The 15,171-nt window shown below is 43.3% G+C and overlaps 1 protein-coding gene across 1 annotated transcript in view; it reads right to left on the bottom strand.

Annotated features, from left to right (window-relative positions):
* Positions 1-1,792: 1,792 nt before the first annotated feature.
* Positions 1,793-15,171, bottom strand: part of SIX4 (SIX homeobox 4) — a 78,424-nt gene continuing 65,045 nt past the window's right edge. The window contains exon 3 of the mRNA XM_073609665.1: positions 1,793-7,755. Within this exon, the coding sequence (XP_073465766.1) occupies positions 6,956-7,755 (800 nt within the window). The 3' untranslated portion in view covers positions 1,793-6,955. The remainder of the gene's footprint in view (positions 7,756-15,171) is intronic.

Genomic DNA, 15,171 nt, shown 5'->3' with positions numbered 1-15,171 from the left:
TTGAAATCGTGAGATTGTAGATGAAGTCACACGATTTCAAAGCTGCAAAGTGAACGGGGGGCTTAATCGGCCTCTATCACCAAGAACTGCCAGGAGTCCACCATACACACCTGCCAGTGCCATATTTGCCAGAGTCACTGCAACAAGTATCAGAGCAGAATCCCAATGATGGTCAGGATTCCAAGTATCAGAATGGAATCCCAATGATGGTCAGGATTCCAAGTATCAGAATGGAATCCCAATGATGCTCAGGATTCTGGGCAAGAAAAGAGATCACTGACCTGGCATTGGCCTAGGAACATGATGGGAAGGAGTGGTCAGGTTTTGAGGCACAATTACAATGCATGGATTCAGGCTTCACCATTGCAGTGGGTAACACATTACCATACTCACTTTAAAGGGAAACTATATATACACTTTTTAATACATATGAATATAATATTTCAGTAAAAAAAATACTAACGACCCTAACAATATGTGTGTGTGCTGCAATATTTATATATATCCTGTTTCCCTGAAAATAAGACCTAGCGTGATTGTCTGTGATGGCTGCAATATAAGCCCTACCCCCCAAATAAGCCCTACTCTGTTTCCCCGAAAATAAGACCTACAAGGACTTTAACTAGGGCTTATTTGGGGGGGTAGGGCTTATACTGCAGCCATCACCGACAATCACGCTAGGTCTTATTTTCGGGGAAACAGGAGATCTATATCTATATATCATGTCTGACTTCAGCAGTCATAAAACTTGAAACCCAGGGAAATACTTAGAAACATCATCTAACTCAGTGATTAAAGTCACTGAATGTATTTTACATATGGCTAACATTTTTACAAGAAATCGGTCTTGTGAGCTACTTGTACTCACTATCACGGCAGAATGGGAAAAGGAGGAGCAGCACTCTCAGCCAATCAGGGCTCTATGGCTTTGAACAGTGCATGTCAACTCAACACTGAATATGTTTACAGCAAAGGAGGGGTAAACCTCGCCAATGTGCTTGCTGATCCTTCACTGACAGGGAGGAGAGCCGATTAAAAAAAGCAGAACTTCAGCACCCATCAGATGGGTGAGTGCCAATACTGTGAGGTCATAGTAAATTAGGGCAGGACATGTATATATCATAAAATTTAGATCCTGTGCTTATGCAGTGTTTACAGCTTAGCTTTAAACAGGTTTGCTAATAATATGGCTGACATTAAGACATGCAATGCCCAAATCTAGAAAAGCAAGCATTACAGAAAATGTCATATACATTTGCTTTCCGTTTCAAATAACGCCAATACTGTAGAAAGGTACGGTGTGCATTCTCAAAACCATAGTTATAGTTTCCCTTTATGGAGGGTTCATACCTACAGGCTTTTCAATGCAATGATGATGTTCAAAAATAATTAACCCATTGCACTCCAATTACACCAATCCAAAGCAGACATAACACCCTGTGTATAGAGCGAATATTACTCCCTATACCATTGGACATGTGGTTGAACGCATGCGTTCGCATTGAGTATATTAGAGTTCTAATAAGCCTGGTACTGTGGACATTCCTATGGAACCAACGCCAAGTCCTTCCATTGTGCACTGTACAGCTATTGCCAAAAGATTTGAGAATGACACACAAGTTAATTTTCACAAAGTCTGCTGCCTCAGTTTTTATGATGGCAATTTGCATATATGCCGCAATGTTATGAAGAGTGATCAGATGAATTGCAATTAATTGCAAAGTCCCTCTTTGCCATGAAAATGAACTTAAAGCAGGGGTCCACCTAAACCGCCAAAAAAAAAAAAAAAAAATATTAAAAGCCAGCAGCTACAAATACTGCAGCTGCTGACTTTTAATAAATGGCCACTTACCTGTCCCAGGGTCCAGCGATGTCGGCAGGCAACGCCGAGAACCTGCTCGGTTCTCGGCAGCTGCCGCCGCCATCCTAGGTGCGGGAATCAGGAAGTAAAGCATTGCGGCTTCACTTCCCGGTTCCCTACTGCGCATGCGCGAGTCGCGTGGCGCATCGTAACTGGTCCCCGCTATCTCCTGGGAGCTGTGTGTTTCCCAGGAGACAGCGCGGAGGGACAGGAAGAGGCATAGACTCCCATGGGAGTCTATGCCGGAAGTGGGTGCAAATACCTGTCTTAGACAGGTATCTGCACCCCCCTCCCCCCTGAAAGGTGCCAAATGTGACACCGGAGGGGGGGAGGGTTCCGAAAAGCGGAAGTTCCATTTTTGTGTGGAACTCCGCTTTAATACCAAAAAACATTTTCACTGCATTTCAGCCCTGCTACAAAAGGACCAGCGGACATCATGTCAGTGATTCTTTCATTGGGTCTGGGTTCACACTAGCGCGATCTCAGAGATCGCATGTGATTCGCACCCGCAATGCATGTGCCGATCACATGCGATCTCTGAGCACTGCGAATTCAGCCACACAGTTGCATGGCTGAACTTGCATTGGATTCGCACAGAAAATAGTGCAGGGACTTGTTTTTCCCCGCACTAGAATCAGATCGCATGGGTGCACCTATTAACAAAGTTAATGTCACCCCCAGTTTAGTTCACAGACCGCAGTGCAAACTGTGAACTCGCACAGGCTGCAGCGGTTCGCAGTGTGAACTGCCTGCGGGAGAGCGATGTGGGAACCGGCGCTGGAATCGTGCTGGTTCCCGCATCGCACTAATGTGAACCCAGGGTAATGCTCGGTTCACACTGCTGCGATGCGAGAACCCCCGTGCGAATCCATCGCATACAACTCGCAGGCAGTTCACACTGCCCTATTCGAACCCGCTGCAGGTGTCAATACAAAGTTAATGACACCCCCAGATCGTCTCGCATGTCAATTCGTACAGGAATCGGATCGCATGGGTGTGAACACCCATGTGATCAGATTCTGGTGCGGACCAAAAAAAGGGTCCTGCATGACTTTGGTCCGAATGTGGTGCGAATTCAGCCAGTCTGTATGGCTAAATTCGCATCATACAGAAATCGCATGCGATTTGCACAGCAGTGCAGTGCAAATCACATGCAATGTCTGACATGGCAGCAGTGTAAACCCAGCCTAACACAGGTGTCATTGTTGATGAGGACAAGCCTCAAAGTCACTCTAATTCTGACTGAGTTAAAATAACAGACTGGAAGTTTTAAAAGGAGGGTGGTGCTTGGAATCATGGTTCTTCCTCTGTTAACCATGGTTACCTGCAAGGAAACACGTGCAGCCATCATTTCTTTGCACAAAAAAATTCACAGCCAAGGATATTGCTGCTACTAAGACTTCACCTAAATCAACCATTTATCGGACCATCAAGAACTTCAAGGAGAGAGGTTCAGTTGTTGTGAAGAAGGCTTCAGGGCACCCAAGAAAGTCCAGCAAATGCCAGGACAGTCTCCTACAGTTGATTCAGCTGTGGAATTGGAGCACCACCAGTGCAGAGCTTGCTCAGGAATGGCAGCAGGCAGGTGTAAGTGCATCTGCATGCACAGTGAGAAGAATTTGAGGATGGCCTTGTGAAAGAAGGGCAGTAAAGAAGCCACTTCTCTACAGGAAAAACATCAGGGACAGACTGATATTCTGCAAAAGGTACAGGGATTGGAGTGCTAAGGAATGGGGTAAAGCCATTTTCTAAGAAGAATCCCCTTTCCGATTGTTTGTGACATTCAGAAAAAAACCTTGTCCGGAGAAGAAAAGGTGAGCGCTACCATCAGTCCTGTGTCATGAGACCATTCATGTGTGGAGTTGCTTCTCAGCCAAGGGAGTGGGCTCACTCACAATTTTTCCTAAAAAGACAGCCATGAATAAAGTATGGTACAAAAGCAACTTCTCCCAACCATCCATGAACAGTTTGGTGACAAACAATGCCTTTTCCAGCATGATGGAGCACCTTGCCAAAAGGCAAAAGTGATAACTAAGTGGCTTGGGGAAAAAAACATCGAAATTTTGGGTCCATGGCTAAGAAACTCCCCAGACCTTACAAGAGGCGGGTGAACAAGAAAAAGCCCCACAAATTCAAATCTGACAAAATCCAGAATGGGCTGCCATCAGTCAGGAAGTGGCCTAGAAGTTGACTGATAACATGCCAGGGCGAATTGCAGAGGTCTGGAAATAGAAGGGTCAACACTGCAAATATCGACTCTTTGCGTAAACTTAAAGTGGGGTTCCACCAAAAAAAACAAAAATACCTGAAAAATTGTAAAAAAAAAAAAAACCAAAAAAAATTTGAATATATATATATTTTTTTTTACTTACCTCTAAATGCCTGTTGCTAGGTGGTCCCTCGTAGTCTGCCTATTCCTTTGCCTGGGCTGGTGACATCACTTCCCCCCAGGCACAGGAAGGGCTCGGCTCTGCTCCCTCCCTCCTGTCAATCATCTGGGACCCATTACAGGTCCCAGGTGATTGAGCGGCCAATCACGGCGCCGCTCGCACATGCGCAGTGGGTGCCAGGCTGTGAAGCCACAGCCCGGCGCCCACAGTTGAAATGCCGGCGCCGACGAGCGGAGGGGGGGGGGACGAGCGGGGCTTCGATCCCCCGCATCGTTGGACCCAGGGACAGGTGAGTGTCCAATTAAAAGTCAGCAGCTGCAGTATTTGTAGCTGCTGACTTTTAATTTTTTTTTTTTTAATGGAGCCCCTGGGTGGAACTCCTCTTTAATGCAATTGTCAATAAAAGCCTTTGATATTTATGAAATGCTTGTAATTATACTTCAGTATACCATAGTAACATCTGACAAAAAGAGCTAAAAACGCTGAAGCAGCAGTCTTTTTGAAAATTAATCGACGTGTTCTTCTCAAAACCTTTGACCACAGCTGTATGTGTGTCTCCACTACATAGAAATACAGCAATGTCCATTCAGATAGTATTCTAGTGCTGCATGAAGAAAAGCAGCTACATGCACAGTCTGATGGGTGGTCAGCATTCCATGAATGAAGATTATCACCCAATTCAAACGTTCTTGTTGCAATAAAGTGCCAATTGCACTGTGAATGAATCATGAACCGTCATAGCATCAGAAGCCTGAATCTGTCATCTACTGTTCTAATAATCCTCCTGGATAGGGCACAAAAACGAGTGTTCTCTATTACTGCCAGTTAGTGATAGTAGATGTGCATGTCAAATTAACGTAAGAACAAGCTAGTGACTTGTCAGTTAATGTACTGGGCAATAATGTTCATGTATCATATGCATTATACTACTGACATCGATCAAAGAACACAACGGTCATTGAAATTAACCCACCTACACTCCCTGCTTTAAAAAGCTGGCATGAGGAGCACAGTCACAAGTGTCCGGCTTTAAGGCATCACAGGCAGAGCTTTTTGATTTTCCCACAAAGATTTAAGATCAACCTTGACAAATATTAAGTTGCACAAATTTCTGGTTTGATGCACCTACGTGTACCTATGTATATGAAAAAGAGCACACCCAGAGAACTCTATTAAACTTTATAGAAGGCCCTCCAATAGACAACTGTTGGTAAAACTGTCTGCAAATCAAAAATGGCAGCCAGATGTGATGCCACAATCCAACAACAAAACATCAAAACTGTCTGCAGGTCTCCTGTCCATGTGCTGGGCATACTACTGGAAGCCTGGACCTTATTCCTGGAAGCCAACTCAAGTGATGGCTTCTCTAACAAAGGATATATAGCTGGCAAAACAAGTCACAAATATATATGGTAATTGTCACCCAGTGAAGTCATAACTATTTTATTTTATGACCATCTAACCCAGTGGTCTCCAAACAATGGCCCACTGGCCAAACGTGGTCCTTTGTCTTTATCCGGCCACTATACCTCAACCTGATACAAGACACTATTCCTCCCAATGATACATTGGGGCATAATTCCTCCAAATTATAATAATAGTGGGGCATAATTCCTCCCAATGACACCAATGATTGGGCATAATCCCCCCCCCACACTGAACAATGGAGAATTTCCACTGACCACAAGACCTGAAGCAATTGCTACACCCACAGTTCGGCAACCCTGAAGTCTGAAGGACAGTATACCGGCCTTTTGTTTAAAAGGTTTGGAGACCTTTGATCTAATCTAACAAGTGGATTGAATCGTTCAATAAAAATCTATGTGTTGGGGATTCACTGTCAGTAAAAGGAACGGTGAAAAAACGTATCTCAAATATAACCAGACAAACAACACACATATGACCGCTCCACTCTTTTAGTATGTGCTTGGTTGCTAAATAAATGGCCCACAGGCCAGAAGGCACAGGAAATTTTTTTAAATAGCTAGAGTTAGATAAAAAAAAAATTCATTGCAGCAGCAAAGAACAAGCCCAAACTATAAAAAGAAGAAAAGAAAAAAAAAAAAAAGTTATGATTTGCTATTCTACGGCTTTTCAACATTCACTGTTAGTGTTTTCCAAAAAATAAAGTCTTGCATATTTTCAGCTTTTGCTACAAGTAAATTAAATTTAAGAATTGTACAACTGCTGCAATTGCTACTACAAAGAAGGAGGTCTGTATACAATACCTTAAGTAAATGACACGAAATGCTACTGTTTTAGTCGGACAGCATAGTTGGCAAAGATTAATAACATTCTTGCATTAGCAGAAGCTCACTGCAAAGTCACTGCTCAAATGTAACATTTCAATTTGTCTAATAAAGTTTGAAAGGAAAAAAAAAAAAAGTGTCAAGAGTGTGGCCTTGGGGGGAAGGGGAGGATGCCATTGTTTTATCCCTTATTTGATAATTTTATATACATTTCCAGCATAGCCCAAAAAGTACCAAAAAAATAGTTATTTTTTGTTTCGTACACCAAAGTGGCGATTCCTTTAAATACCCAAGTTAAAAAAAAAAAGGATTTAACTGGCTTTTGGAGGGTAGAAGATCAAAATGAGAAAAACAAAAGGGTGATTTGCCAAAAAAGATCCTACTTTAGTCAACTATTGATGAAACCGTAAAAAGGGTCATCAGAATTCATTTACTTTTTAGAAACTCTTTTTTGCTCACATGTCTTGCATATCTTCATCCATTTGAACATTCTGAAGCTTGACCAACTCCTTTTTGTCACCTTCAAGTTCCTCACAGCCAGAGTTGACCATACTACTTAGGACATACTGGGATTTTGCATCCAACAGCATGACGCTGCCACTAATAGTGGTGTTCTGGGCAATTGATAGGTAATTCTCCTTTGCCTCAGGTACACGCTGAAGAACCAGATTGTGCTGGTCGTTGAAATCCTGATGGACCTGATGAGCCAAGTGGCCGGTGTTATTATTGCTGCTTGTGGTGATGGGTTCCTCCAGGCCTGCCTGTGGTGTAGAAATAGACAACATGTCTTGAGTAGTGATGTAGTGACAGTTTGGAAGAGGTGCAAAGTTTGCGTTACTAGTGGGAGTGACACTGGCTGTGGTGACGGTGGCGGGTGCAGAAATGGGCTGGTTGATAGCTGCCGCTTGGTTCCCTGTAACAGAAGCAAGCTGCCCGGCTGCGGTAATTAAGGTAGAAGGAGCAAGGGCGAAATTTGGGGAGTGAGTTCCGTTTACTAAGGAGGCAGCAACGGACTGCAAGGCATCCTCTGAAGGCATGCTAATGTTTACGTGTGCTGTGTTTTGATTAACAGGCATTAACTGAGAGAAGACGAGGCTGCGTTCCAGACCATCCTGTTTTATAGAATGCGGAACAGTATACACGACTGTGCTGGGCGGCAGGGAGCTGAGGAACACTTTCCCCTGATCGCTGTTTGAGGTGGTGTCACTTGTAAACGTCCCTCCATCTGAAGTACCAGGAGCAATGGCAAGATTCCCTGCAAACAAGAAAAGAAAGCATGATCAGAGAAAATACACAACGTAAAAATACGCTGCAAAACAAGACAGATTTCTGCTGAGAGCAAAGGGGCCCAAAAGAGCATCCAGCCGTATTAAAGTATAAGTAAAGATTTGGCTTTGGTGATGAGGAGTAAGAACCCCTGTCAGGTTTTTATTGGCAGTTAGGAAGATTCACTCTCTCTGCCTGTACTGGTGACCACTGTCCCAGGAATTAAAAGTTACAATCCAATAGTCTGAGATGTCTCACCAGAACAAGAGTGAAATCTTCCAATGGAGACACTTATTTAAGAGGACATTTGGGGGGCGGGGGAGTTTAAAAACTAGAGCACTCAGGATATGGTGCAACTGTGCACGGTAGCCAATCAGCTTCTAACTTCAGCTTGTTCAATTAAAGTTGGTTCTAAAGCCTGAAGTTTTTTTGCATTAAATGCATAAAAAAAAACAAAAAAACAAAAAAAACAAACCTTCAGTGTGCAGCTCCCCCATCAGCCTCACCTGAGCACAATACCGAGATGTGCACAATAGCAGAAGCTCTCCTGAATCTCTGCCTCGTCATTGGCTGAGACACAGCAGCGGAAACCATTGGCTCTCGCTGCTGTTAATCACAGCGAACCCATCCCCATGAGCAAGCTCCAGTGGGTGGAGTGAAACGTGTTGGGGGGCGTGATTTAGCGGGGGTCCAGGCTGAGACTGCCACTTGTCTACGCACAGCAGGTCTTGTTCTGATGTGCAGCTCCCAGGTTCTTCTGCTCTTATCGGCTGTTAATCACAGCCAGAGAGAGGGGGGCAGGGCCGAGCAGACTGGTTATTATGCAGAGCTGCACCAGATTTTGCACACTCCAATTTTAGTATATCTCTACCTATGCATAATTTTTTCCTCCCACTTGCTGATGTGTCCCAATGGGAAAGCAAAAAACAAAAACAAAAAACAAAAAAACAAAAACTTATAGCACAAAGATGGTATTCAAAATAAAATCCGACAGGCATTTTAACCACTTGCCTACCCGCATATTGTCACATGGCATCCGCAGATAGGTTCTCCCATCCTGGGCGGGCGTCATATGACGTCCTCGGCTTCCTGGCGGTATAGGGGGCCCACCGCTTCACCGAGGAGCCAATGCACGTGCCTGGCAACCGCAATGTCTGCCGGGCACTCGCGATCACTCGTTACAGAGCAGGACCGTGGATCTGTGTGCGTAAACACACACAGATCCACGTCCCATCAGGGTAGAGGAGACCGATCGTGTGTTCATACCAAGTATGAACACCGGGTCTCCTCCCCTACAGTTAGAATCACTGCCTAGGTAACACATTTAACCCCTTGATCGCCCCCTAGTGTTAACTCCTTCCCTGCTAGTGACATTTATACAGTAATCACTGCATATTGATAGCAGTGATCGCTGTATAACTGTCAGTGGTCCCAAAAGTGTCCAATATGTCCGCCGCAATGTCACCGTCACGTTAAAAAAATAAATAAATAATATCGCAGATCACTGCCATTACTAGTAAAAAAAAAAAAAAAAAAAAATATAATAATAATAATAATAATATTAATACAAATGCCATAAATCTATCCCCTATTTTGTAGGCCCTATAACTTTTGCGCAAACCAATCAATATACGCTATACGATTTTTTTTTTTGTTTTACCAAAAATATGTAGAAGAATACATAGTGGCCTAAACAGAGGAAAAAAATGTTTTTTTTTTGTTATTGTTTTTTTCTAAATTGGGGATATAGCGAAAAATTTAAAAAAATTGTGTTTTTTTCAAACTTGTCGCTCTTCTTTGTTGATAGCGCAAAAAACAAAAAACGCAGAGGTGATCAAATACCACCAAATGAAACCTCTATTTGCGGGGAAAAAAAATTTGGGTACAGTGTAGTATAAGGCTCGGTTCACACTAGGGGCGGCACGACTTGCAGGTCGCCTCACCGAGGCGACCTGCACACGACATCCACGGCGACTTGCAAAACGACTTCTGTATAGAAGTCTATGCAAGTCGCCTCAAGTCGCCCCAAAAGAAGTACAGGAACCTTTTTCTAAGTCGGAGCGACTTGCGTCGCTCCTATTAGAACGGTTACATTGTACAGAACGGGAGGCGACTTGTCAGGCGACTAGGTCGCCTGACAAGTCACCTCCGTGTGAACCGGCACTAACCGTGCAATTGTCATTCAAAATGTTACAGCGCTGAAAACTGAAAATTGGCCTGGGCAGGAAGGGGGTGAAAATGCCCTGTATTGAAGTGGTTAAACAAAGATGCTGACTTTAGAACTAATGTAAAGTAACTCTGTCACAAAAAAAAAATATGGATGCCTAGAAAGTCAAATGTACTTATTTGCATACTTATAGTGGATCAGTAACTCAAAGCACTGAGGCCAAATAATCAGTGTGACAGCACAGCATCTAGTATTTGCAGAATTTAGCAATGGCAATAGTCATGTTTTATCACAGGGGTCTCCTTTGATCTTTCACTAGTCTGACTTTATTAGGCTGAAATAGGATTGGTCCCTGTTACTGTACTTTCTACATCTATTCTGTCCTCTGCACTGCTTTACTGCATAAGCTTGCTTGTATATCTGCTTTTGTCCATGTAAACCTATTTGTGTACAACCGTCTTAGCTCCTACCCCAGTGAAAATAACCTTCATTACCCATTGCTTTTGCTCGCAGCACTCCACGGAAACTGCCTTACTAAAACTCACTAACGATTTACTAACTGCTAAAACCAACAGCCAGTACTCCATACTCCTACTACTTGACCCCTCTGCGGCCTTTTATACCGTTGACCACCCGCTCCTTCTCAATAAAATCCATTCTCTTTGCCTCAGAGATTCTGCTCTATCCTGGTTTTCTGCCTATCACAGCACTCCTTCAGTATCACCTACAACTCTGTCTCCTCCATTGCCCCTTTCTGTGGGGGTCCCCCAAGGCTCTGTTCTTGGACCCCTTCTCTTCTCTATCTACACTTCCTCCCTTGGTCACTTGATAACCGCCCATGGCTTCCAATACCACGCCGATGACACCCAAATCTGTCTACTCCTCACCTCACATTACTAACATACATACTGACATATCAGCATGGATGTTGCACCACTTCCTTAAACTAAATCTCTCTAAAACTAAGCTAGTAATATGCCCCCCTCCATGACTTTTCCATCAAAATCAACAATGCAACTATCAGTCCCTCCCCTCATGCCAGGATACTAGGTGTAATCCTTGTCATTTCAGCCCCAAGTCCAATCGTTGTCAAAAGTTTGTAGAATTCACCTCCATAACATCTCTAAAATTTGCCCCTTTTTAACAAATGAAACCATCAAGCTCCTCATTCATTCCCTTGTTATCTCTCGACTTCACTATTGCAACTCCCTTCTCATTGGCCTGCCTCTCCATATTCTATCCCCTCTTCAGTCTATCATGAATGCTGCTGCCAGACTTATCCACCTTACCAACCGCTCAGTGTCTGCCAACCCTCTCCTCCAATCCCTACACTGGCTCCCAATCACCCAGCAAATTAAATTAAAAATACTAACCACAACATACAAAGCCATTCACAACTCTGCCCGAGCTACATCACCAATCTTGTCTCCAAATATCACCCAAATCGTCCTCTCCGCTCTTCTCAAGACCTCCTACTCTCAAGCTCTCTCGTCTCCTCCTCCCATGCTCATCTCCAGGATTTCTCCAGAGCCTTTCCCATCCCCTGGAACTTGCTACCTCCACTGGTCCAGCTATCCCCTACTCTTGCTACCTTCAGGCGATCCCTGAAAACTCATCTCTTGAGGAAAGTCTATCACGTCTCCAACTAATCTCCTACCACTTCCATCAGCTCATTCCCCACAGTTACAACCTTTTGTACCACCTGCCCCACCCTATTAGATTGTAAGCTCTTCTGAGCAGGGCCCTCTTAATCCTCTTGTATTTTTTTGTATTGTAACTGTATTGTCTCTTTTTTATATTGTAAAGCTCTGCGTAAACTGTTGGCGCTATATAAATCCTTAAGAATAATAATAATAATAATAATAATAATAATTTGGCCCCCGCACCAGCAAGCTCCTGGGACACGTCACAGGTCCCAGGAGGTTGTGGGACCAATCAGAATGTGAAACACCAGGCAATCAGCCTGCTTCCCATATCCAAGTTGGTGGCACCGGGGACCTAAAGACTTGCGAAGAACCGACCCAGTTGGAGACAACACTGGAACCCTGGGTACAATATTTGTAGCTGCCGACAATCTTTAAAGAGGAGCTCTGCTTATTTCTATAATGACAAATACCAGTATTGATGATATTATTCTTCCTAGTCTGGGCTCAGCTCATTGACATTTGTTTCTTGTGCTCTTTATTCTGGAAGACATTATTATGCCAATGTTGTGTTTACACAAATGTACAGTAGGCATTGCAAACTAGACTGGTGGACATTGACCTCTGGTTAAAGCACAATTAATAATTGCACTGCAATGCACCTGTACATTAGCCCTCCAGTAAATAAGAAAAGCCGGAGTAGAAAGGTAACACAGCTGATTCTTCTATGGTTTCTTGGTAACCCAGACACCACAACAGCCGAGAGATCCAGCACTTGTATTACATGTTCGCTTGTCAGTTTAGCTTACAAACAGTGTTGATATTGATATCTCACTCATAGAAAACAATACACTTTGAGCAGCAGGTACCTTAACAGCTGTTGACAAACAGTAATTGCACAGAACCCCTAAGGGCTCCCTCTAGTGAATCTAAAAAAGCTCTACAATTATTACAACAAGAAACCTGTGAAACGCTTTGAAGACAGCCCTTCCCATGGGTGTAGATTGGTATGGCCGTGTACCTGGATCTGCCTGCAGGCTGGAAATAATATTTATAAACAGGTTGTACAGGATGCCAGGGAAAGGTAATGGAAGGCAGATGAGTGTCCCCATTATTTTGGTTATAGTCCCTTACCACTTACTGACCACCGCACGACGATGTACGTCCAAACTTTGAACGGGGATATCGTTGTTATGGCAGCAGCTAGCTGCCATAACCCCGTTTTCGTGCGGCGGACAGTTTTCAGATAAAAGTGGTCCCTGCGGCGGATTCGCCGCAAGATCACTTTTAATCGGTGGCAGGAGAGGCCCCCCCCCCGCCGCTTACCGGAGCCGTCGGTAGCGGCGGAGGCGATCGCATCTGTCTCTGTCCTGTGCCTGGAGACGAGTGAGGCTAAGATGGCGCCCACTTGTCTCCATGACACTGCTGGGCGGAAGCGACGTCAAAACGTCACTTCCGTCCACGCCTCTTAAAAGGCACATTTTTTCAAATGTCATTTTTTTAAATGACTTTATTTTATTAATACATTTTAGTGTAAATATGAGATCTCAGGTCTTTTTGACCAGATCTCATATTTAAGAGGTCCTGTCATGCTTTTTTCTATTACAAGGGATGTTTACATTCCTTGTAATAGGAATAAAATTGACACAATTTTTTTTTAAACAGTGTAAAAATAAATAAAATAATGTAAAATAAATAAAAATTTTTTTTTTTAATTTTTAAAAATCCCCGTCCCGACAAGCTCGCGCGCAGAAGCGAACGCATACGCGAGTAGCGCTTGCATATGAAAACGGTGGTCAAACCACCCATGTGAGGTATCGCCGTGACTGGTAGAGCGAAAGCAATAATTCTAGCCCTAGACCTCCTCTGTACCGCAAAATATGCAACCTGTAGAATTTCTTAAACATCGCCTATGGAGATTTTTGAGGGTAAAAGTTTGACGCCATTCCACGAGCGGGCGCAATTTTCAAGCGTGACATGTTGGGCATCAATTTACTTGGCGTAACATTATATTTCACAATATAAAAAAAAATTGGGCTAACTTTACTGTTGTCTTATTTTTTTATTCAAAAAAGTGAAATTTTTCCAAAAAAAGTGCGCTATTAAGACCACTGCGCAAATACGGTGCAAAAAAAAGTATTGCAACAACCGCCATTTTATTCTCTAGGGTGTTAGAAGAAAAACCATATATAATGTTTGGGGGTTCTAAGTAATTTTATAGCAAAAAAAAACAGTTTTAAACATGTAAACACCTAAAATCCAAAACGAGGCTGGTCCTTAAGTGGTTAAGGGGGATGAAAAGAAGCTCAGTTGGAGTACTCAGGGATTCTCACTCATGCAGGGTGAGGGGTTCCAGAGCGATCTGATAGAAAGGGAAAGCTGGCCTGGTGGGAGGAGCCCCGCGCGGCTGTGTTTTTTTTTTTTTTTTTTTTTTTTTTTTTTAATAGTGACAGCGAGCAGCGGGAGAAGATCCCTGGTTCACAGTCACTAGAGGCAGCGGACCAGGCAGAGGCTGCAGGAGTATTAACTTTACATCTTTCACCCTAAAAATGGGTGGAACATGTAAAAATATTCCCAAAGGTGAATTCATCCTTTGAGTCCTTATATGGAACACAGAATTTGGACACTCGGAGAGATGAGTAGGAAAGATCCTCCAACCCCGATTATGGCTTTGGTCTTGTAAGGAATAACTCACCTGCAAAAGGTCTGAAAATGGCAGGAAGCTGTCAGCATAGGTTTGTGAGGTGTTGAGTGGAAGAGAATACAATTACAAGAGGACTATGACATATCTGGCCAAGGAAGACTCCTTTCCTAGACCTCATAGCAGACAGGAACCCTAAACCCTGCTGTGGGACTATTATACTGGTGGTGATCTGTAGTGCTATTTGCTGTATACCACAGTCATGGGCAGTTTTTGTTTTATTTGCTGAAGAAAGTGTTTTTTGTTTACTCGTTTTTTTTAACAAGCAGCTGGCTAGTGATCCGAACCCCAAAGATTACAAAGCTTCCATATTAATGTGACAAAAAATTAATTAAAAAAAAAGTACTGAACATACAGTTTAAGTTTTAGTATTGAAAAGCCCTAATATGGTTTCACTTTTTCCCCTACAGATACTCCATATTGATTTCTGGCTCTGTACTCCCAACTTTCTCTATTTTTGCTGTACCCTGTATTTTAGTTTAACTTGCTAGAGATAGAACAGTTGGACATAAATGCATGGGCTGACCTTCTCCTAATGTCTGCAAGTGCAGTATCTCCCTTACAGTGTTCCTGCTTAGGCAGTGGAGAATCTGGACCAGATTCCAGAAAAACGTCTGCACCGTGCTGCCTCTTGCATGCTCCAAATGGTCAGTTATGCCGTCCATAAAAGTTATAGGTAGGGACGCATCGATACCTATTTTTATTCTATGGAGCCGCAACACAAATGTTCTGGTCAGTCGCAGTGCGATTTTGAAGATCGTCCAATACGATTTTCAGTCCATTTCAGGTGCGATTTCAAGTATAACACACATTAAAAATTTGCACCTGAACAACACTGCACCAGACGCTTTTTACAAATCGCACTTAACCACTCGCCGACCGCAGCACACCGAT

This window comes from Aquarana catesbeiana, linkage group LG13 (genome assembly GCF_042186555.1).
Source record: "Aquarana catesbeiana isolate 2022-GZ linkage group LG13, ASM4218655v1, whole genome shotgun sequence".
In the NCBI taxonomy this organism is placed as follows: Eukaryota; Metazoa; Chordata; class Amphibia; order Anura; family Ranidae; genus Aquarana; species Aquarana catesbeiana.
This window is presented reverse-complemented; position numbering and strand designations above follow the sequence as displayed.